At 37.5% G+C, this 26,101-nt stretch overlaps 1 protein-coding gene across 1 annotated transcript in view; it reads right to left on the bottom strand.

Moving 5' to 3' along the window:
- UTRN (utrophin) overlaps nt 1–26,101 on the bottom strand; it is a 498,335-nt gene that overhangs the window by 14,229 nt on the left and 458,005 nt on the right. The window contains exons 64-69 of the mRNA XM_019653741.1: nt 15,924–16,060; nt 10,646–10,684; nt 10,354–10,419; nt 9,195–9,260; nt 2,179–2,337; nt 1,565–1,805 (exon numbers count right to left, since the gene is read on the bottom strand). Coding sequence (XP_019509286.1) covers nt 1,565–1,805; nt 2,179–2,337; nt 9,195–9,260; nt 10,354–10,419; nt 10,646–10,684; nt 15,924–16,060 — 708 coding nt within the window. The remainder of the gene's footprint in view (nt 1–1,564; nt 1,806–2,178; nt 2,338–9,194; nt 9,261–10,353; nt 10,420–10,645; nt 10,685–15,923; nt 16,061–26,101) is intronic.

Below are 26,101 nucleotides of genomic sequence, written 5' to 3' on the forward strand. Positions count from 1 at the left end.
AAAAAATGGGCAAAAGGTAACATAAATGTAGGATGTCAGGGGCTCTTCAAGAGAGAGAAGTTCCAGGCCCATTTGTTGGGATTCTATACAATATGCATCTGCTGTAAAGGCATCTTCAGTACTAGTTCTGTGACATGATACCTATTCTTTAACTGCTAGATGCAATCCAGTACTTAATAATTCTCTACAGTGTGTTATGTCTTTACATATGATCCATCTTGTTATACAAGGCCTGACAATTAGGTTCACGAACTTGTTGCAACGATGTTGTTAACTTTTTTTTATTTCATTATGAGTTTGTACCAACTGGACTAACAGTTAACCAAATTTACTATTTGGAAGTGCTGAAAAGGCGGCATGAAAAAGTTAGACGACCTGAACTTTTCGCCAACAATTCATGGCTCTTGCATCATGACAATGCACCAGCTCACATGGCACTGTCTGTGAGGGAGTTTTTAGCCAGAAAACAAATAACTGTACTGGAACACCCTCCCTACTCACCTGATCTGGCCCCCAATGACTTCTTTCTTTACCCGAAGATAAAGGAAATATGGAAAGGAATACATGATATTCAGGACATCAAAGATAATACTACCCTTGATGTTCATTCCAGAAAAAGTTCCAAAATTGCTTTGAAGGGTGGACTAGGCGCTGGCATCGGTGCATAGCTTCCCAAGGGGAGTACTTCGAAGGCGACTAGTGATATTCAGCAGTGAGGTGTGTAGCACTTTTTCTAGGATGAGTTCACGAACCTAATTGTCCGACCTCATGTCACATATTATCTTGTATGGTCCTTAACAATACTGCAGGCACCAAAAAGGCAGAAACATATCCCAAAGAATGGTGTTTTTTAAAATTGCAGGCTATTACCCATTGATGAGTTATAAAATCAATCTGGTAGGTTCTTACCAGAACTAAGGACGAAAGATAGAAGGATGAAAAGGAGGGAGGCAGGAAGAGAGAGAGAAAAGAAGAAAGGAGGGAAAGGAAGGAAGAGAAGGAGGGAGGAACGAATGAAAAAATAAGGGCATTTCTTTATAATAGCAATTATTTTGTATTTATCATACATGTATGTATTCATCATAATGTAAATTATAGTTCCTATTGTCAGGACAGTTTTGCAAGCAACTGTCATAATACATGCTAGGAAATAATAGTAGCAAATTAATAAACATCTGTTATTGAATTCCTTGAAAAGAGCTCTTTGGAAGAAAGGCTTTCAATGAAGAGTTCAGGCCACATCCTTTCATCTTCACAGGTATTTCCCATATTTAATTTATGCAGGTATATTTTATAGGCTCTTTTCCCCTGAAATGTTCAGAGCTGAGATCGATTTCAGTGTTAAAGTGGGAAATTCCATCTTAAGCTGGGCAAACACATTCTTCCATGCTAGTGAGGATTTAATGCTTACCTTTGAAGAGGGATTTCTAAGCCAGTCTAAATTAACTGTGGAGGTGAGAAATTGGAAGTGAACCTCACTAGTGATGCTGGGACCAAGCCTCTAGGAGGTGGGCCCAGGGCGAGTGGCAGGGAGAGGGGCGGCACCGCGTTCTGCACACTCTACCTGCTCCAGCAGCTGCCGAAGTCGGTGGAGCTGAGACTCCAGCTGTTTATTGTGATCTTCTAAAATCTGCATCCGAGCCTCCAGCCGCCCTTTGTGCTGCCTCAGGAGTTTTGCTTCTGCTATAAGTTCTGAATCCTCGGACGTGTGATGAGGAGATACAACAGAGTCTGGAGGTAAACCGACAGGGAGCCCCCTCCTCAGGTGCTGGTCCTTTAGCTGCTCATATTCCACCTGCAGATTTCTAATACAGAAACACGAAAGCTGGAACTCCTACTGTGTACATCGTCTTCTCCCCCAGATTTTCTATAAGCTCCAAATGTAGCTCATGCTACTTACCTCCTCCTAGGTAAAAACATTTCTTAACAGCAAGCATGAATAAAAGGGTCGCTTTAAGCAACGATGTCTAACAGACATCATCCTTGAACCCCCAAATGCAGCTGTAAAGCCAGCAGCCCAGCTTGGTAATGCCCTCTAAAACTTGGACTCCATCATGGCTGCTTGGGTAGTAGTTTGAAAAGAGAATGGGTAGGAGCCATGTTAAAATTATTGTTAAAGGATTTCCCATTACACGTTTTCCTAGGATGATATATCTTCCTCTCCCAGGTCTAGCGCACCTCTGTTCCTCCTCCAGGTCCGCAATGATCCGCTCCAGTTCTCCGCGTTCTTCCCTTTCTACCGACTTCAGGATCTGCGCTGGGCTCTGGGGCTGGCTCACCGGCGACTCCCCGCCAAGCGTCTGGCAGTACTGCTGGATAAGGGCATGCTCATCCTCCCTGGGGAGACAGTGACACACAGGTTCACAGCGGGACGTGGTGTCTCTGGACACAAAGGAAGTCGAAACAGTGAGGATGAGGATGGCTGCGGGGCCAAGTCTACCTTAAAGCTCAGTGTCCCATGACCTCCCTTTAAACCTCTAGGAAGATATTTAATAATGTATGTGTATTACACATCCCAACATTTCATGCTTTGCCTTAGTCTAATATGTATATCACACAAACCTCAGAACAGATATTGTACTCGGTAGAGGAGGTTATAAAGTACAATGCATAAACTGTTACTAAAAAAGACATTATAGGCAAAAATCAATACTTGAATGCCAAATAAGCAGATTGAAAGACTCTTAATTAAAAATAAACTGCTATAGACTGCATATATACAAATCCAGGTTATATTCAAATACTATGCCATTTCTATAAGAAGGACTTGAGCATCTGTGGATTGTGCTATCCGAGGGGGGTCCTGCAACCAATCCCCTGAGGATACCAGGGGACTGTATTTGGAGGTGGGGCCTTTGGCAGGTGATTAGGTCATAAGGGTGGAGCCCTCGTGAATGAGATTAGTGCCTTTATAAGGGCCTGAAGAGACCAGTTTTCCCCTTCCACCATGTAAACACAGTCACGTATGAACCAGGAAGTGGGCTTTCAGCAGACATCGTATTTGCTGTTGGCGCCCTGATCTTAAAGACTTCCCAGCATCCAACTGTGGGAAAAATAAATGTTTGTTGTTTGGAAACCACCCAGTCTATGGCATTTTGTTATAGCAGCCCAAATGGACTTAGACATAAGCTGATCTGTCTTTAGTATTTGGTTGAAAGCAATTTTGTAGTGTTTTATAACCCATAAATAGGAGAATATAATCCTCATACTCTTTTACTTACCGTATTTGCCGGCGTATAAGACGACCCCCTAACATTTCCACTCAAAATACAGAGTTTGTTATATACTCGCCGTATAAGACTACCCCCTCTTTCGCACACCTTCCACACACCAAATAAAAGGTAAAACAATATCAGATTTGATTTCAACATTTATATTTATATTCAAATGCTTATGACATGCAGGAAAACTGTCACAAGGCTGTATGTAATCAAACATATACATAAATCGCGATTCGCGATTTTGCGCTATCATACTGGGTGTATGGTCGGCTGTGTGCGATTTTGCGAGTGTGGTAAAATCGCATAACAGCAAAATCGCATAACAGCCGAGCATACACCCAGCAGCGCTGCTGATGCCTGAACGGTATGTGGAATGAAGTGGGCGGGCATCGGGAGGCCACTATGGCATGGGGCAAGCACTATGGGCAGTCTATCTGAAGTGTACCTGGCGTATGAGACGACCCCCCACTTGGAGGCATATTTTTCAGGGCCAAAAAATCGTCTTATACGCCGGCAAATACGGTAAATAACTCAGCACAAATTATATTTCTCAAATGTCTACAGATATTTTACTTGATATTATCAGCATGTCATGTCTAGTATCAATCATTCTTCATTAAAACAAAAACTACATTTAATTCACTTGTACTCTCCCACTTTTCTAACTACTTGTCTAATGAACTAGACATACCAGTAATGTGGTTGAATCTAATGACCGACAGAAACAGAAGCACAACAAAGTAGATAAAATGGATCCGTTCACAAAAGGAAATGCTAACCAGCAGGCCTGGGATCCGTTCCTTCCCTTAAGGGGAGATCCAGTCAGATCTCCTCATAAATGTGCACATTGCAGGCCTCCTGGCTAGTGCTGGCAGGGGAGTCCTGCCACAGAACGCCTTTAGCAAATTGTACCTGGTCTGTTTTGATGCCTTTTGATAAACAAATCCTGGAATGTATGGTTTTATTGGATAGGGCTTCAGAAAAACATCAGTGAAATAAATATACACACAGATGAGTCAAAATTAGACTGGAGATGCATTTTGTTGTCAACGTTTACATAGATTCATTTCTTTGGGGAAGCTGATGGGGTTTAACATATTACTATAATTATCATCATCCCCACTATGATTACATTCTTTCATTAAGGTGTCTTGGAAGGGAATTAAGGCAGTTTCTACAAAAAAACATTTATATATAACTTATAATTTTAGTCTTACATGTGTTCCACAGATTATTAGGCCAAACATTTAAATGTAAAAATAGATACAGTCAAGTTCTTAATTATATATAGTGAAAATGTAGAGCACACCCTTTAAATATAGACAGAATGTGAAGTACCAGATTGGGGTCATTAAACATCAATAGTGTGCCTGGTGCTAAAATGGAAAATGTTGTAAAAATATAGGTCTGCACCAACGAAATACCATTCGATGGAATATAATTACACTATATTTAAGTCACACATAGTAAATACTAGTTAGATTACAAAATCAGTACATATCAGATGACAAAAGAACTGTGATTCATTCAATGGCCTTTTGAAAGTAGGCAAGACATAAATAAAAATAATACTTTCCTTCCTTTAAAGGATTATTCTGTCCCAGGCTTCAGATGTACCAACAGCAGTGCGAGTACAAGCCACACCAACCTCCCAATTTCATCCTTTCACATAAAACCATGTTACTCATGGGCAGACTGCACATGAAGGCATGTGGACTGATGACAATGGCCTAAGTGTCCTTGAGCTCCTGACACTGAGATTCCCCAGGATACCTTGGGTCCTGGCTCTTTTCGAGACATGGTTGCTCAATTCCTTCTTCAAAGAAAATTCATATCCTTAAAATCAATGCCCTTTTAAATTGTCCAGAGTCAGACATTCAGGAGAAAAGGGAGTATTGGGATTTGGGCCTCTGGGGGGCAAAAAGCTGTGAGATTGGTTCACGTCCAGGCTGGGGAGGGAGGTAGCCACTCATGATGCATGGAGGTACAACAACTAACTCACCAGCTTCACAGACGATATCCGCTCTGATGAGCCAGGGGACTGACTCCACAGACCAATTGGACGGACAAAGAAAGCGCCAACTGTTTCTGAAGACACAAATGACTAAAGAGCCTTGGATAACTTAGAGAGAACTCATACCTCAAAGCGAAGGGCTTTCGGTCATTGCCATTGGGCTGAGACCACCCAAACCAAATACAGGAGATTGGTCTGGCAGATGTTAGGTCTAGACTGTGAAGCTGAGGTGTCAGTGAACAATGGGCAAGACAGGGCAAGGTCAGGGATGACCTCCAGGAGGACTGGATGGATCATCGGATGCTCTGACTCCATGCCCTCATTCGGGAAGCCATCACTTCCTGCAGCAGCTGAGGCAGTGGGGTGGTCAGGGGTGGTCAGGAACCTAGGCCTGGAGCTGGGCTGCCTGGGTCTGAATCCCAGCTTTACCACTTACTGACTGTGAATCCCTGGGCAGGCTCCTAACTTCTCAGAGCCTCAAATTACCCATCTGTAAAATGGTGTTAACAAGAACAAGAGTATTATCACAAAGGGCTCTGTGAGGATTAAATAAGCAAAGATGGGCAAAGTGCATAGAACAGTGTCTGGCTTTTAGAATGCTTTGTATCATAGAGGAGATGGTAGTTGTTTTTGCATTATCACCATTATTATTCAAGAGAAATCTAATAACATTTTTATGACCCAGCTCAGAACAATAAAAACCTCAACTCAAGAGGGCCTTGGGGGAATGGTGGAGAATTCAAAAAAGAGAAAAATTCCAAAAAGCATTACTGAAATCTGCTAACCTATACCATTTTTTGCTCAAGGCACTTTGAGTTCGTTTTCATCTTTCCCAACAATAATCAGAATTGCTAATACTTTGATGTTGGTTGGCTCTACAAACCTGAGAATGAAAAGGCAGGGCCAAGGCTGGCTTGAGGAGCACTGACCCCTCGATCAGAAGCTGCCGATCCTGTTAGGTAAGTATGAAAAACTGTCATCTGTTGTCTCTGGGGATTGTATCACGACCCTGTCAATACTGGAGCTTTAGGGACTTTCTAGGGGAGGCCAGAGTGTGCGAGTGTGTTGCATACTGCGTGCTACTACAATTAGGTCCTGTAAGACACAGACAAGCTTTGATATAAGCTGAAAGCAGAGAAAACAGCCCAGCCTCTTGCTAAATAAGTGCAGCCACCATTTCTTCCTATATTGTATGATCCAAGATGCTAAATTATGGGAAACACAGTAGGAGAACCAGAGAAACGGTGAGGCCTAATTCCTGAATTCCTGATCCTTCTTTCACACACCCTGAGGCGTTCCATCAGCCCAAGGGGGGTAATAATCAACAAGAAAAGTTATTTACTGTACTAATACTTATTCGTCTTGTCAACTTAGTAGTACTGATTAAAATGGAAATATTTAAATAAGTCAGCATGATACGTTTAAAGGAGAAAAGATGACTATTCTAAGTCAAACCACTGGATTTTAGGTTCAGAGAAGGGTTTAATGATTCAGAATCCTTGTTAGCATTCTCACCTGAATGGCAGAATCCCTGCATGGTCACAAAAAATGAACCCCAGTATGGTAATTCAAACTGTGAATGAGCTAAGAACTTCCAGAACTGGCTTTCTCAAGATAATATTTATTACTATATTCATTAAGAAAATATTGATGTACCATTGACTGGAAAACAATTTCTCACTGGTGGTTTATACCTTCTGACACTGTTGAGTTCACTTAATCTTACGTTTCAGGGAGAATCTATTTCCTTGCCTTTTCCAGCACCTAGAGGTCACCTGCATTCCTCCATTGTCAAAGCCAGCAGTGTAACATCTGCAAATCTCTCTACAGCTGTGCTCTGCGTCCATGGTTACAGCTCCTCCTCTAACTCTGACTTTGCTCCCTCTTATAAGGATCCTTGTGATTACACAGGGTACACCTAGATAATCCAGGATAATCTCCCCATTTTAAGATCCTTAACTTAATCACATGTGTGAAGTCCCTTTGGCCGTATAAACTGACACATTCATAGACTGCAGGGATTAGGATGTGGACTTCTCTTGGGGGCTATTATTCATTCTATCACAAATGCCATCACCTTCTTCTTCCCCCGAAGGAGCACTTATCTATCCCCCCTCTAGCCTGTGACGTTCATGAGGACTCTATCCATATCTGTAGACCTTTACAGTATCGGGGGCATGGCAGTAGTGTTCTGGTAAATGTTTAACAGCGGGTTTTCTAAAAGATAAATAAAAAGACCCTGATTTGTAGCATTTTCAATTTGTAGGGTTTAAATGCTATCATCATGGCCAATTTAAGCTAATGACTGCACTGAATGTGGAGGTGGGAAAAGATGTATAGTTGCATACCACCTGACAAATACAGTGAGTTACCCCAAGAACATAGATAATAATAAAATGAAGTACATTAGGGTATGATGAGTTTTGAGTATTACCTTTGATTTGATTTTAATCTAATCTATGTAGGTATATATAAACTAATTTTTAATAATGAGTCTGTTTAACAAATAGCTGAAAACTTCTTGAAAATTTAACAACCAGCTCTCACAATTGACTCCGGCACACCATTGCACAGTAGGTATATAATAAATATTGGTTAGATGGATAAAGGAGTTAATACATCTATTGATAGTATATTTATTGAATGGTAGTCAGCTGTTAGTCATTTGATTATTTTTCTTCAGACATCAGTGTTAAATTTAAAAACAATGTTTATTTTAATTTGAAAATAGAATATACTAAATTCGAGCATTAGCTTTGCTCTGTTTACAAGGCATGACAAACACGTATTAAAGAATTTAAATTTGCTGTAAATGACTTTGGTTTCAATTATTATTTTGAACTTTTAATTCTTTAGCTATTGTCAACCCTAGCGGAAATTATGTTGCTTTTGGAGTCTGTAACTACTTTCTATGAAATACATACTAGTAGGTTAAATATGAAACAAGCGTATGACTGTGCTATTATCTGTGGTTTGCGAATCGTTCCACACCCATGGTACATGAATAATAATGTATAAATCACCACTGTATTACTGCAAAGTATTAACATGCTAATCTTTGAAATGTAAAATTGAAAAATCTCCTTAGAATATTTATTTATAAGATTAATGATTGTAAAAATATTTTTAAAATAGTGACAGGGAGAAATTCCATATTAGAGTACCTAAGGTATTTCAACTTGGCTCTCTCCATGGTCCTTTTTAGTATAAAAGAACTTAGTACTATTCTCTACAAGTTTCCCTGAAACCTTACAGATTCCCACTGGATCCTAACCACAATGAAACTGAGTAAGTCAAGTAAACTCGACACTACTGAAATCTTTTAGATGTCATTCAGAATTTAAAAGGTTAATTTCAAGGTGGGGTGGGGGAAGGAAAAGTTCCAAAAGCAAGATGACATACGCCAATGTCAGATAAAATGTCTGCCTAGAGAGGTTTCTAAAAAAGTATTCTAAAGTCAATTAGGCTTTTCTTAGTTGCTAATAAAATCAAATCTTGGCAGAAGAGTTAACACTAGTCAATGAAGTGTGGGGAGCATATGTCCAAGAGCGTGTGGGTCATAGTTGTTAAATGGCTGGGGTTACAGAGGAAATGTGAGCAGAAGAATGAGGATTTAACAATGTAATTCTGTAGAATTATATTGTTAACAAGAAATATAAGATCAGCGGAGTGACTATCTAGACCTGTATTTATAAATAAAGTAATCTGATTTTCCTGAAGCTGATTAGTTGCCAAATGCAGGATTTTTTCATTAACTTAGATAAAACTAAATAAATATACATATCCAGCTTTTACTACCATGGCTCGAAAGCATAAAATCTATGTAGACATTTTTGTAACCACAATTATCAATTTTGATTGGGATCAAAATCCAGAGCCACAGTCAGTGAAGGTTATTTCTGACAGTCATAAAACAAAAAGTAGCCTTCCCAGGAAGCACAGATTTCTGATTTACTTACACACTTCCTGTGGTAGAGCTGCTATCAGTGAGGAAAGACCCATTCGTCCTTTCCATTTGGGCCAGTCTGAAAAATAAAAACAAGGAAGTTATGTAATTGGTCACATGAGGCACAGTCAGCTAGAGGTACATCCTCAGTCAGTCTTCAACTGTGATAATTCTCACAGAACACAGAAAGGTCCAAGTCTCCTAACAGGACTGTGACATTAAATCAACACCTAATGTTGAATTACATTTCTATCATCACTGCCTTAAGGCCTGAAGGCCTGTAACTTACACCAGGTTATAAATGACCTCCTAATTGACCTAGCCTAATTGATCACCCAGACCCCCACGTCCATCTTCATTGTCACAGAAATCTATGTTCCTCTCATGTTTCAAGACTCTCCACGACTCCCCATTACCTAAGGACATATTCCAACCCCTTAGCAATGGGGCCCTTCATTATTGGACTTCAGCTTCTGTCCCTCCACTCCTCACCCCTGACCCTTTCCCTACCTGCAGTTCTTCAGACAAGCCACGTTCTTTCCCAGCTCAATGCTTTTGAGTGTTTTTCCATTAGTCCAAGCCTGCCTTTTCCCAGAAGTTGTACTTGGCCAAGACCCAGTTCAAATGTTACTATTTTTACGATGCTTGAACTAACGTTTACAGGCATGGCTAGTTACTAGCACCTTGGACGCCTAGTATACAATTCTTTTCTGAAAGTTTCTGCATACCATCAAGACCAGCTTATAGTTTATATTTGGGGGGGGGGACTCTAAAACAAACCCCTGTAATAAAGCATTAGGATATATTTAATTATATATTGTAACTCATGTGTACCATCTCCTGCAAACACTTTCAATCCCTACTTTTATTCAGTGAAACTTGAGTTATATTGTCTACATCCTGCTTGTACAGTGTTTGGATTCTCATGAGCTCAATAATCACATGCTATTAAATTCCTCTTTATACTCTTTATAGAATGTGTAGCAGGTGTTTGGTAAAGTGCAAACTATACCATGGGAAGATGAGAGCCCAGATTCCAAATGTAATGGAATCATGGCTTTTTGCAAAACAACATCCCTTAAGTCAAGGCACATTAATGGTATAGGATTAATACAGAAATAGATACATTCTGGGTGGCACTACAGCAGAAGGCTCCTGTCCAAGTCTCTTACCGTGTGGCATACTGTTCTATTCTTGAATGGGTATCATCATGGAACAGCTGAGGAGACTGCGAAGGGCTATCAAGGAAAAAGCAAATCAACACTTTCATACCCACATACTGATAGACATCCCTATTAGAAATGTTAGCTTAGTTAAATAATGAATTTGCCATGCAAAGAAACCACTAGAATTGTTACCCGGGATGCAGAAGTATTGTTTTAGAATGAGAGTTTAGTAGTCACCCCCATGCTCATAAAACTGATCACAACATCCTCCTGTGCACAGGCAGCTGTACATACTCACTCATAGTGCTCTGGCCACATACTGATGAGTGTGATAGGACTGCAAAGAGGGGAGAGGGAAACAAAAGTCACAGAACAAACACTTTAGAGCAAGTCAAGACAAAAGCAGTGGGGGGCGAGGGTGGGGGAACATTTACAATTGTCTTCCTCGGCCATGTTAGGTTGCCCTGAGCTGCACCACGGGGAAATCAAAAGTAACAGAAATCACTATTCTAGAGAAGAGGCCAATATTCAAGTGCCTGCAGGGACCTTTTCACACATATTACAGGATATCTGTTACAGGACAGCAAACACATCTTTAAATAGTTTTATTGAAAAAGAAACAGAATGTTCCAACATAGCTCAAAATTATGGAAACATTTTAAAGATAATGTTCCATAATACACTAAGGGGAGATGTAATCATATTTTTGTTTTTCCTGGAAAAGCAACCTGGTCAGGAGGGTAAAGTTAAATACCAAAGACTATATTATGTATTGATGGCAGAGTCGCAATAAAATTGATTCTTTATCCAATTTTAAATGTAAAACATTCAAATCCAGGCGTACAATAAGTATCTCAACCTCACAGATACACCGAAAAAAGACGCAACCTAGATCTCTCTCCTACACGTGACCAAAAATTTCACATTATAAATAAAACTGAAAGCAACTTTTCTAGATCATGATACGCTTTCTTCAAACAAAATTTTATGCAAGTTCAATCTATGAAACTCATAAAAGAAATGAGTTCTGTTTGAACCAGGGCTTCAGTGTGGACCTTGATCATTCAGTATTACTTCTGGCCCTGAGGGTACCCTCCAACATTACAGCACTGCTAGAATCCCCAAGTCTCCATCTTTTGAAAACAACGGACCCTAATAAAAAGCTGGCTCAAACCCTAACCCTTTTTTTTTGGGGGGGGGGGAGGTGGTGGATGGGAAGAGGGGTTAACGATCAATGTGGAAATTTAAAAGTCTAAAAAAAATTAGTCCTCTAATTAAATACAGTTTCCTACAAAAGCTAATGCTGACTGAAACAAAGAAGGAAAGTTTAAATTATTTTAGCTATACTTGATTTTTCTATTTCTATTATATATACATACATACACACACAAGAAAAATTTAATGATCTCATTATCTCCTGCTGGGAGGCACAACCTGATGTCTGACTAGCAAAGACTAAAAAGAGATGGAAGGTCATTTTATTGGAATAAAAAAGTTAAGATTCTCTGGACCTACTTACAAGAACAGGTATTTATCCAGTGTATGTTTGTCAGAATATCTATAATGTAAATAGACTTAACTATCCATGTATAAAATAGATACAACAACAATGAAACAACAAAGTATTATTCAATTGTCTTTCTACATCAGTACTTTTCATTAACTCTGAAATATGGATGTTAAATGTCAGGTGAATGATTTGCTATATACGTTCCAAAAATTTGTAACTGCTTGAGAGATCATTTCTAAAATTCAAGCATATCATAACATTTGTTGTGAGCTTTAAACACAAGAAAAATACGTTTTTTTAAATCTTTTTTTTAATCTTAATTGAACTTGGAAAGCTTTGCAAAACTGCTTGACTGGTTCTTGTGAAGTTAATTCAGTGAGCACAAAAGTGATTCATTGAACTAAGATAAGAATGGCAGAGTCAGAAAGCTGAACTGAACAGTTTCTCAAAAGGAAGTTCTTCATATATTGAGAAAATTTCTAAGAAAAGAAACAAAGATGAAAAAAACTAAACTTAAGGCTTCATTGACTTCAAAGTATTTTGATTACTTGTAGAAGGGGGAAAAAAAAAGCCCTTAAGTGACAAGCTTTCTCATTTAACTTTGGAAGGAAAAAGGCAAAATTCTCACTGCATAGTTAGAATCTATGATTAAAGGGGGTTCAAATAAGATCAGTATGTGTTGTTAGCCTTGACGTAATCATGCAGCCTATCCCTGCTTTCCAGAGTGGTGGCTGAACAGGGTGTTGGTAAATCACACACTAATATGCAAGGAATCAGACTTTACTAAATATGCTTAATATTATATGAACAATAAATCAGAGTTGCTTTGAAAAGCTTAGTGACTCTTTCAGTGCTTTCAATTCTGAACAGACTGCTCCTTACACTTCCAGTCTTTTGCCTTCTTAAATCCATTTGTCCCAGACCAGGGTAAGTGGGGGTCCCAATGTGCTCTAACATAGAAACCTTCAATGGCTCCCCACTGCTCTCAGGATAAACTCCAGACATCTTGGTATGGCTTATAATGCCCTTCATTATCTGGTTGCTTCTCTCTCCGCTCTCATTTCTTGCCATTATTTCCAGTTTCCCATCTCAGTTTCCAAAACGATCTAGACTCCACGCCTTTGAAAATGTTTTCTCTGCCTTGGAACTCTTCCTTTCCTTCTCCCCCACACCAAATAGTGAACATTTGGTCCTATTAATCTTTCAGGTCTCAGTTTAGCTGTCACTTCCTCCCGGTCTAGTGCTCCCACAACCATAATTACACTTATGATGAGTTGGTTCTTGCTACACTAAGAACTTAAAAAACTGTGTAAGTCATCTATTTCCACCTTAGTCAACATCAGGGAAAGGTGTCTCCACTGATTCTCTAATCTTTAGAAAAATCAACATACCTTTTGAGCCAATAATAATCTCTCACAATTCTCAAAATACTTTCACCGCTATTTTAGCTTGTTTCTCAGGTTTATTTTCAATGGTAACTCTTTCATCAAGCTTGACTCATTTACTTTGATTTTTTTTTAATCTTGCAAAGTTATAACATTAATTGAACAAACCTAGGCATGCATTTGTTTACCTCCTTTTAGTAATAACTCGTTTTTTTCCCGTAAGTCCCTTCCAAGTATAATTACTGGATAGGGCATAAGACATTACATTTTGCAGAGACAAAAGAGTGAGAAGGAAAAGGAAATTCTAATCAGCTTCATAAACAACTTCAACACATTTACCACTTTGCTGGGTTTTCTCCAGTGTTCTCCTTCCACAAATAGGAGAATGAACGAAATTAAACTTTTTTGCTACCCACTCACATAAATTGCTACACCAGAAGATTAAGTGGCCCTGTACTAGCAAGGGCTCAGCAGAAAAATGAACTATACCAAGTCCAAGAACACGTTTTAGGATTGAAAATAGAAGAAAATCTGCCCACTTTATCTAGTAGCTTATAAATCTTTTTCAAAATGCATCTTGTGACCTTTGATTTTTATACTCCTTCCTTTCTTTCTCTTGTTTTCCTCTCACTGCAAATGCTGGTAAATTCATATTAGATGAATTGAAACATTTTCCGAGTTATAGCCAAAAATCATGACACAAAATTATTTGGCATGCTCTTCTGTTCTATTTTACTTTAACTGAGGCAGTCAGAATAGAATGATTGATGTCAATGATTATTTTGACACTAAAAGGCACATTATCAGAAATTCTTAAAGGAGTATTAAAGATCTATCGGCACGATTCATAGGAAGGACATAAATATTTGAGGTACAAAATGCCACTGGTTTATCCAATGAGTGGTGTGCCCATCACTAGTTCAACCAATCAAATTTCCTATCAATAAAAGCACCCTGTGATCATTCTATGCTTTAAGCAGCTACTCCAAAGGTTAATTAGATCTGATACCAAGAGTAGTAAAATTTTGTCTTTATCATGAGGTGTTCAGCACAATTAAACTATATATTAGATACTCAGGCAAATAAGAATGTATTATCATACAACCGATAAAGAAAAGGACAAAAAACATATTTACAGAACAAAGTGAAGACCAAAAATCTCCCTTTCCTATGGATTTAAGTATTTGAATAGCTCTCTTTAAACTGCAATTGCTTCAGTAAAATTTGTTCTAAAGTGTACTGTGGAAAAATGACTGGGAGGCATATAATTTAATTGTACATAGTTTGATACCAAGCAAATTATCAAAAAATTTGAAATTTTTTTCATATGCTTTAAATGTGTATGTGGTATTTTGGGACCTATTTACATATACAGCTGCGTTATATTTCTTTCTGTATGCACACCCATAATATTACATACAAAGGTATAAAGACATCCAATATGCTTTGGCTGCAGTTCCACAAATAAAAAGAAAAATTTCATTTGCACATAAATATAGCCAAGTTCCTGATCTACAGAGTTTTATATAGGAAAATCATTCAGACCAAACAGTCTATCCTTCTAATTTTGACATCTTTGAGACATACACTAGACTATACAGTCTATCCTTCTAATTTTGACATCTTTGAGACATACACTAGACTATTACTGTCCTCTGATTATCTCTCTATGAGATTTGAAGGTTAAAGAAAGTTTGACTTCACACAAATATTGCACTTGACACACTTTTTGTACTTCTTTCTACAATTTTCTCTACTGTATAACATAGAAAACTCCACGCTTCTCGCTTCTGAGCTAGTCTTCTAGTCATTGGAGAGGGCATCTTTCTGTAAGGAGAGCCTCACTATTATGACTAGGCACTCTGGTGATGATTAGCAATAAAAGTTAATTTTCCCCAAGATTCAAACACACACAAAAAATTACTTTGGCAAGCACATTGATGCTCATATTTTAAAAAGTGATTCAAAGAGTTACAAGCACATCTATTTTGATCTTGATGTGCAATTGCTTAGTAATTTAAAATTACTTTTTGTGTTTGTTCAGCCTCACCTTCAAAAATCTTTTTTTTTTTCATTTCAGGCTATAAATTATTATTTTCCTTTGCTTTAAAATCCCATAAGAATTTTGGTCCCTTGAAACTGTTTTATTTACGCTTGTAAACTCAAATTATATAATTTAAATAAATTTGTCTATTTCATGTACTATATAAAGTTATCTTACTTTGTTGTCATCATGTTCAAGAAAAAAATATTAGAACTGTAATGTGAAATTTTGATGCGATTCTAGGCTAGGTATATATCTGAACCAAGAGATTAAGTAATATTAATAAATTTATATCAAAATTATATAAAATAAGCATGAAATATACTATAAGAAATAGCAAAACATCCCCCAAAAGGGGGAAATGGAAAATAAATACAATAATGACAGAGTATATAATACCACCATTTGCTTTAAGTATTTTTAAGAGGAAAAGAGATGACCAATGCAAAGGTTGACGCATTAATATGTATTTTTAAAGTTTAGGTGCATGTGCAAAAATTAATTTTAGCTGTGACATTGTCAAAAGCAAACACAAATTCTTTTTGGAATCAGACCATTTTCTTGTTTCACTAACATAATAAAAGACAATATCAGACATAAGAATACATAGATGTTTTAATATTAAAATGAAACTTACGTCTCCAAGTTGTCACCTTCAAGAACTGTCTGGACAGGCAGGTAGCCAAGCCGAGGATGTTTGGCAAAGTATTTCTTTGATCTAAACTTATTCTTCAGCACCTTCGTGAAGTCTCGTACGTCTTCTCCAGATGTTGTCTATAAGGTTGCAAAAATTACAGTTCTCTCATTAAAATGGAAGGAGATAACTATCTACAGTAAACGAGAGCAGATGTAAATTGATGCAAATAAATGACAACAGTTTCAGTAGCTTTATGTATTTTTGGAAAAACACGCAATGTCATGAAAAATACATGGCAATCGGGGCTCGTCATTAAATATCCCCAGCAATTAGTTTAGAATTTTTTATTTCCTATTGAAAATAAAGCATAACTAGCTCATTTGCCCAATATTTTAAAATTTGGGCCAAAAAATAAAGTTAGTTTTGGCAATGTTATTGGCTGATTTCTATCACTAAAAGTGTTGCAATTTGTTATTAAACATTTAATGATGACAAAGTATTATGGATATTGTATGGTTTTGACCAAGGTGAAGAAATGAGGGAGAGCTATATAGCCTATACTGATTTCACACAAGCTAGCATATACTGTAGTATACAAAAAGAGAATATAAATAAGAGAGAAAGAGCAGTGAGTGCCACACTGGTATTCTATATTGTAAGGAATACTGTCAGTTTCTTTGTCCTTACCCGGCCATACAAACATATAATTTTGACATGGACTAAAGTTTTAATGGTGATGTGAAATGTTACTGTGTCCTTAGCATTTCAAAATGATTACTTTCAATAATCATTTGTTATTAAGTGATAAAGAAGCCAGTCACAATAGAACACAAATTGTGTGATTCCATTTCTAAGAAATGCCCAGAGTAGGCAAAGCCATAGAAACTGAAAGTAGACCAGTGGTTGCCAGGGGCTGAGGGGGGAAGACTGGGGTGGAGGGGGTGTGACTGCTAACGGGTACAATAGGTTTTAGAGGTGGGCTGAAATCTACCTCAATGCCCACCCCCTCATCCCATTCCATGAACTGTTCTCTAAGCCCCTGTTTTCTCTTCTATCATCAACCTTAATTTTTATTTGCAGTATGTTATACTGACATCAACTTCAGTCTTTCTGAAGATGTCTTTAAAATATTGATATTATCCGCACAGAAGTGAATTAAAAACTGATTATCTGACTCCCGGTTGGCTATCAAATCTACAACTAGAAAGACCTCACTCCAATCTCTTTATAAAACAAAACCAGGGAGCTTTTCTATAATAACAAACTGGGTGCTAAATACACTGGCTTACCTGCTGCCTGCCTTCTTTTTCTCACACCCTCCCCAGTCTACCTATCTTTTCCTTCATGACAATCATGCCCAGGACTCATATAAAAAAGTGTTTTGCAAACAGAGGCTTACAAAACATACTTATTTTTTTAAACAACTAAATTCTAAGCCAACACTTAGGTAGCTGTGTTCCTTTCTACCAGGTCCTAATTCCACCTGAATATGTCTGCTTCTAGCAAATAATAAGGGAACTTTTGATTCTCTAAGCTTACAGAGCAGAGAAAAACATGAATAAGCCCAAGCTATTCATAATCTAAAGTTCATCAATTTTCACTTAATTAAAAAGAAAAAGTATATTAAGGACAGCCCATGTCGTCACCATGCCTTGCCATTACACCCACAAGGTCAAATCTTTATCTGAGTATCACTGATAATAAACTATACAATAGCATGCTGTAGTTCTATGGATACAGATCTCTCCAAATGTAAAAAAGAAGTGTAGAAAAGAAGCTATTAATGAAAAGAAAAGGAATCCAAAGCACTCTGTAGAGGAAAAAGGGTTGCTATGATAGGTGATAGTTTCGAGGTGTTAAGATTTAAGCAGGCAGAATAGGAGAAACAGCAGAATATAGTTGGGCGTAAAGAAGGAAGTGTTTAGAGAAAGAATACCTGGGCTAGAGAATAAAGCCAAGAGGATATCACCCACTGTCAAGGCCATTAGGGTCTTTTACAATGGGTCTCACAACTGTAGATCATGCAGTTTCTAGATATGTCCACCTGGAATGTTTTGACATAGGAAAAAGAAAATGGGAAGCTTTCCACGATGGAAACGAAAATAAAGAAAGCCCCTATGCAAGGACAAGCACTTGTGACCCCATTTATTTCTATGTCTGCTCTTAACACATTGTTAATCTACAGGGAGATAATGAAGTAATGGGCTCCAGCTTTTACTCGGGCCTTCTCCATCTGGCAACATAAAGATTTTCATCTCTTACTTAGGCCAATGTTTTTCAAGCCATATCCAGGTTTTCAACTCAGGCAGCTCTGAGAGGGGTGGGTGGGCGAAAAGACCACATGTACTGGGCCACTCACCCAGTCTGACTCAGTCAGGACAGTGCACAATACAGTGGTTTTTCGTATATTCACAGAATTGTGCAAATATCACCACTATTTAATTCCGGAACAATATCACCCTAAAAGGAAGCCTGTATCCATTAACAGTCATTCCCCCTCCCATACCATCTCCACCCTGCAGCCCCTGGCAACCACTAATCTACTTTCTGTTTCTACGGATTTGCCAATTCTGGATATTTCTTATAAATAGAATCATACAATGTCTGGTCTTTTGTGACTGTCTTCTTTCATTTAGCATAATGTTCTTCAACCTTATCTATATTTGGGTTTCAATATGAACTGTCGCTTGGGAAAAAAATGACACGTCATTAAAAAGTGCAAATCCTATTCCACATCATATATTCTTTAGGTTAAACACATTCAACACATGCAAGAACAAAGCAAAAACAACCAACCATCCAACCAACCAACAAACAACACCTACCTGCCTCCCAAAAAAGTTATACAGCAGAGGCTGAAATAGAGTTTCTAATAATGCTCAAATTTAACATTTGAAAAAAGTGTATACTCATACAAAAATGGCACATTTTTATTTCCTCATCACTTTTCATATCGAGGGAAGAAAACTACCACCAACAGTTGCAATATAAAGGCACTAAATTCACGAATGCCATAAACTTTATGTAATATTAAAAGAAAAAGTTAAAAGTAATTCACCGCATGGGAGCAGGTATTATATTCAGCTTAGCAGAATGTCATTCTTTAGTTGGGACGGAGTCAAGAAAACGAATTAAGCCTATTTTCTCACCAAAAAAATTAAAAGATAGTCATACATATTTGGTCAAATGTGCTATCTAATGACAGTACCTAATATTTCTCTGTTTTAAAGTGCTAGAACAATGGTTTGGTAAAATATGAAAAAGAAGACCACTCACCTATCATAATATAATTTAACTCAACCCTTCCTTCGCACTAAGCATATACTTTGTTCTTATTCTTTTCTAAGCAAATAACTATTTATCTTATGATATGAAGGTGAAATTGAAAGGCTCACTCATTAATACATAAATTATCCAACATTTTAAATTATCTATGCATTTCTTGAAAGGTTAGGTCTTCATCTATTGCTATAAGAAAAGAAAGAACAAAAGATTTTTGCAGATCTCATTAGCTGAAATGAGGGTAACGTATTGGCATAGAACTTTGCACCTTGTAAATAGCTTTCCTTCAATCTCATTTTACCATCAAGGGCAGTGAGATTATCATCACCTTTATGAACCATAAGGAAACTGACACTAAGGCTTTCAGAGATCCAGACCTACGAAGTCAGGAAGGGGAAAGCTGTGCTTGCAAACTTGAGGCTTTTTACCATTCCCGCACTATGCTCTCTGTCCTAGAAAAATGAGACACTTAAGTTTTGTAAGAGAAAAAATACACAGCCATTGACTAAGTTACCTATTCTGGATTTTCCCTTCATTTTAAATAGAGTACTGCCAAGATAACCATGGCTGTTTTTTACAAAATTTATATTGAAATATCTAATCTACAACTAGATAGAGCTCACTATCTAGAGAAAAAAGGGAAAAATTAAAATTGCCAGCTCCTCCATCACCCAGAGATAACCACTCTTAAAATGTTTGTAACTGGATTGATTTTTAAAATTCCTTTTTATTGTAAAATAAAACACAGACATATAAAACTATATACAACCAATGCATGGCTTAATGAATTCTTAGAAGGTGAATACCATCGCTTAGGAAATTCAGCTTTGCCAGACATTCCAGAAGCCCCTTCCCCAAGCCTTGTTCCAGTCATAACCCCTCCCCACGCGCCATAAAAATATTATCCTCAGTTTTATAAGAAATAATTTTTTGTGTGTTTTAAAAATCATTTTATCACTCCAATGCCTATCCTTAGATGCTGTAGTTTAGTCTGATGCATTTTAAAAATCTGATGTATTTTGAGTCACCTTTAACCTATAGGTTTCTCCTCCATACCTGCCATTTCCTTACTGTTAGAAAATTCAGGCAATTAATCTGTAGAGTTTCCTAGAGTCAGTATTTGGCTGATTACATATTCAGCATGTTTCTCAGTCCTTTGGATATTCTGCAAATTGGCAGCTGGATCCAGAGAACTCATTACACTCTAGTTTGATGTCATGGAAAGACTATGAGTGGTGTCTGGTAGGACTGCTGGAGGCCCATCACGTCTGATCCTCTCTCTCTTACGTGATCCTAGCAGCTTCCATGCTAAATGCCTATATTCATCTGATGGGGGCTTCCACTGGTGCTTTCTAATTCTATTATTCACTTTCACTGATTAGTTGAAATAATTTTATAAAGACAAACCCCCACATCTACTGTTTATTCAGGACAGTTCATTCAGGAAAGGTAGAATTATATATAAAATGTTTCCCTTTTATGGACCAATTTTCCCAGTAACGCACTGGTTTTCTATCAACTTCCAAAGATGACCAACATTTTTTATTTTTAAATATCATTATGAATTCATAGTTTTAACATATTTGATAGGTTTTCATCTATTGAAATTACTGTCATTACGAAAGCTCAGTTTGTCCCATCTTAGGCCAACGGGAGTCTCTTCCAGGGTGCCCCAGTTCGTGCACAGCGATGCCAGTTTTCCTGTTTCCTTCACTAGATACAAGAAGGTTTGTTTTTCTGGATATCCTTGACTCACGTATTTTTTTTTTCTTGAGTTTCTTAAATATGCTCCTCCATTTTCTTTGGGTGTAAAGTGCTGCTGTTGAAAAGTCTGATGATTATTTAATTTCATTTCCTTTTGAAGTAATGTTTTCCCTTTTGTTTAAATGACCAAAGGATTTTTTCTTTTACTTTACAGTTCAGTAATTTTACCAGAATATGCCATATATTTGGTCATTCTGAGTTCATGTTCTCAGGCATATGATCGATTCTTTCAGAATTTAATTTTACTTTTTCATTTGCTTTTTCTTGGGGGGAGGGGTTCTTGAATTTTTATTTTTAGTATTTGTTCTATCTTACATTGAGTGTCTTCTTCAGAGTACAAATTGGCAGTTTGTACTGCCAATTGTAAATAGTCACAGAGATGTAAAGTTCAGCATAGGGAATATAGTCAATAGTATTGTAATAACTATGTATAGTGCCAGGTGGGTACTAGACTTATCAGTGGGATCACTTTGTAAGTTATATAAATGTCTAACCACCATGCTGTACATCTGAAACTAATATAATATTGAATGTCAACTGTAATTAAAAATAAACACATTAAAAAAATTTTAGTTAAAAAAATAGTTGGTGATAGTTTTGACACCTTCTGGAATACTTTATTTGTAGTCATATTAGTTTAGTCTTATGTCTTTTTCTTATAATTGCCTTATGTGAGTTTTGATCTTGATACTTTTTGTTGCTTATTTATTTTATTTTATTTTTTTTGAAATTAATTTTCCCAAACTTTTAGAATGAAGAGGGGTTCAAGAAAACTTCTCTTAACTTCACAGAGCTCCCTCGTCTTTTGCTTTTGCGGAGTATTCAAAACTAAGGCATTTGCGTTTGGGGGTTCCCTGGCCCTGTTCCCCTCCCCTCCTTTGGACGAGACCATTTCTTTCTTTCATCTCCATTGCTCTGACCTGCTCTGCGTGGTTCCATTCCTGGCAGTTATCCAGTGTGAGAATAGAAGGGAGGCCTGGTGGTTCATTTCTGAGGGCTCCAGAGGCCCACGGCACTCCAGTACCTTCAGACCTTCTCATCTGGGCTCCCTCAAGTTCAAAGCTGTGTTCCCAAACCGACCCTGTGAGCTCGCCACTGAATACCTATTGCCTATCTTTGGCTTCTCCAGTTCTCAGGCACCTTTGCTTCCTTTTCTTTCCTCTTACAGATGCTATCGTGCAAGTTTTGTGGCTGGAGGTAGCTTGTTCCCACCCACATCTATTTTGGAGGTATCTCGTTACCTAGTTTTGTTCTAAACATTGTCCAGGGGGCTGGATTTTCTATCTTGTTGCTCTGTCTTTTTTATGTAACTATTTTACAAATGGGAAAAAAATGGCAAAGGCAAGAGAGATTGAAAAATTCCAAGTCACTGCAACCGCCATCTTTCCCAAATCCTTCTGGATTGATTAACAAGGACATAAGAACTCACTTATCCAAACGAAGACTGTCCTTCAAATTGTCATTTTTGGAAACCTAATGAGGGTGAGTCATTGGGAATAATATTTTAGAACTAAACCTACACAGACAAGCTGGCAAGTGAATACTCAAAATTTTACTTCCCTCCATTATGCTGCTGTTAAGTAAGAGTGAGATAATAATGAAAACATATTTGGACAAGAAGAAGTAATTAGTTCCCGACTTGTTCCCCGCCAACTAAAACAAATGAGTGAATACAATATTTAAAAAGTGTTGCTGAATTATGAAGTCTACCCCGAAGTAAGTCTATCCATGTAACTCCCTTCCAAAACCCTAAAAACTCCTGTGTAAGCTGGCATCAGATGATTTTTCACTCGAGTTCTATTCTGCCAACTGAGGTTGGGAGTATTTAAAATTTTCCCCCATTTCATTCCTTGATTGAGAACAAATATAGACATCATATAGAGCAAACTTTAATCTATCTTTTGCTTGTGTCTATATATCTACATATAAATGCATGTGTATTATTCTTCATCCCTCTTCATATTTCAAACTGTATCTTCTTATTATAAATGCTGATATCTAGGCATTATTGAACTTCAAAAATATTGACATATGATGAAAAGCCTTTTTCTTCTCATTAACGTGAATCACAAGAAGCAACAAGGCTAAGGTGCAAAAAAAATCTAGAATTCAGAAATGCTAATCTTCACAGCATTATTGCCAAATAGGTCCTTGAATAAATTGCTTTACTACTCCAGCTCAAAAAACTCCTTTTAACATCAAAGATCATAAAGCAAAACATAAAGTGGGGCTATTACAATGATACCAAATAATCTAAAGGTCAAAACACCCAATTACTAATTACTGAGCAACTTAAATAAAACACCAAAAATAACTGCTAATAAACAAAACCATACTGATTTTAAATCTCCCCCAAATTTCCTTGGTCAATTCATAACTTGGGATGGCAGTATTATCTAATTCCTTAACAAATACGCCTAACACTAGATTTTTAACTGTTAACTACAAATATGAATAAGTTATAGACAGAGGAAAAGAAGACAAAGAGGAAAATCAAGGTTATATACAAAACGACACAGTCATTTGGCATATGAGTAGAATTATTAAACATTATCATTTGGATCAGGCATAAACGCAAAAACCATTGTTGAACAGCATGGTCATTAGCAAAATTTACTTCTTAAGTAGAGAAGTCAATAGTCCCAAATGCATACTACTAAGGAATACATTTCAGTATCATATATGACTTATTTTAAAGACATTCCAATAGTTTTTAAAAGTTGCAAAACAACTTATCAGTTTTGATTGATCTGCAACAAGTTGAGATTCAAACATGTTAAATTCCATGGACAAGAGGAAATCATTAAGACAAGCTGGGAGCCTTTTTCAAGTTTTAATGGAAAAATATGAAACTAAAGAATTAGCATTAATTAACAGAATCACCAAGGCATCAAGAATAAGTAGAGCAATAAATCATCCTAAGTAAAATGAATTTGGTCCCAACCTCAACTTAACAGCTAATGATACACTCTAAATGAAGTCAACTTAATGGGAAAACAACGAACGGTAAGGTGGACTTGAACAAAACAATGTAAAGTGGACCTGAACTGAAAAGCCACTTCAGGATCTTGAGGTCAGAGAAATCGCAATGATGCTGCGTTTTTTTGCATATTGGCAAACATCTCAAGTCTCATCGGAAGAATCAAGACTGCCAAAAACAAACTATACTGACTCAATATAGAGCTTTCCAAAGAAAGAATCAGCATTTTCTTATATTTGATTTTTAGAGTCTTATGGATACACTGATGCCAGCAGGGGTGGAGTGGGTTGGAAGAAACAACTATTTTTTGTTTATCTCTTTGTTCCTTTTGTTTCTTGACAACAACATAGTTTGTTAAAAAAAAGGGAGGGGGGATGACAAGATTTCACTTAAAAGTTTAAAAAGAAAACTTTTTCTATATTTTTGTCAGTAGAAAACTGATTTTTCTACAGTTTCTACAAACACTGAAAATATGGCTTATTTCTCCACCTATTAATCAATATCGACAAGAATATACTGGACCTTGTTGCTCAAACAGTAACATGCATTTGCTTTAAAAGTGCAATACAAATCTGAGGTCTTATTAACTTAATAAGCTATTTCCCATCTAGATATATTTTTTCCTGTTCTCCCCTCTCCCCACCAAAATTTCAATAAAACTATCAGTACAAACTAGTCCCATCCAGAACAAGCATGTAAGCAGCAAGTTTTGCAATGGTCCCACCCCAACAATTTGAATGCACCCCAACAATTTGAATGCTGGGAGTAGCTGATGTTGCTGACCTTTCTGACAATACAATTTGCAAATATCCCATGCATTCACCTTGAGCTAACATCCTTCCTACGCTGCCTAACCTTTCAGTTCCTAATATCTGTACCAATGGGGAAGTCTCTCTCTATTGCCTTTCCCCATTTCTCCTTTGTTTTCTACGTGGACTGGGCCACAATCTCTCACTAGATGCACACAAAATCTGTCTGTGTACCTACCTTTCTTTCTCATTATCACGGACACTGTGTTCTCCTGCTTATGAACACAGTCCCCTAGATCTTGTTCATAACTGAAATTTCACCCTTTCGCCTTCAATGAGTCCTGATGCTCCCAGGGTAGCACCCTGTCCCCTACCATCACGTCCATCATGGGCTGTATAATCGCTCCATCACAAATGCCAAGGAAAACAGACGTGTACACCATTTTCCCCTTAGTCTCAGCCTGATCACCCAGTGAAATCAATGTGCCTGTTCACTCCCCTTTGGCTGGGCTTGGCCAGACATAGCTATTATCTGTCACTTCTGGAGACAGACTGATGACCTTCTTAAAGGCTATCTCATCTCTTTAACCTTCCACATCCCACTTGGACCACATACTGGGATATGGCCACACCTCAGGCCCCATCATAAATCAAAACATCCTTCAGTCCCAAATCTCTAACTTGAAACAATCTTTCACCGACTTGAACCTTCTGAGCCTTGCTCCTACGTTTTTAATATACATAAATCCATTCTTGCCCCGTGATCGTGATCTCCAACCCCTCAATGCCCTTTGAGACTTCTTCGGCATGGGGACAGCACAAATCCATCCCAGTATCACTAACACATTTGCATCCTTTACTCCCTTGGCCTTTAACTATACCTTCCATCTTTTCATTCCAAAGCGGCTGAGCAATGATGGAGTCACAGACTGCAAACCCTTGCCAATTAACCTCAACTGCACTCTTGTGGCAATGTAGCAATCACTTTACTCATTTCTTGGTGACTCATGCCTGCCCCCAGTAGCAATTCCAAACGATTTCCATTCTCCTTCATATTTAACACTCTCCAGCTCTCACTGTCAGCAATTGCAAAAGCTCTTATAAATCATATGTGAAGTACATCATCCGCTCTAATTGAAAGGACTATTACATGTCCTAATACACAAAAATGTTTCTAATTTGAATAAAATGGTTATTCGCACCAGAGAATAGTGATGATTGTTTAAAAAGATCCAGTGAGGGTAATTTTCATTGTGGAATTAAATGAAAATAATATAAAATGTTGCTATTTTAAAAATAAATGATAATCTCCAAATTCAAACATGTAGTGCAGAGGTAATAAGAAAAAATTTTGATCCATAAGCTTATTCATTTTAAAAAATGATACAGGGCTGGCCAAGTGG

The sequence above is a fragment of the Hipposideros armiger genome, unplaced genomic scaffold (assembly GCF_001890085.2).
Source record: "Hipposideros armiger isolate ML-2016 unplaced genomic scaffold, ASM189008v1 scaffold_206, whole genome shotgun sequence".
In the NCBI taxonomy this organism is placed as follows: Eukaryota; Metazoa; Chordata; class Mammalia; order Chiroptera; family Hipposideridae; genus Hipposideros; species Hipposideros armiger.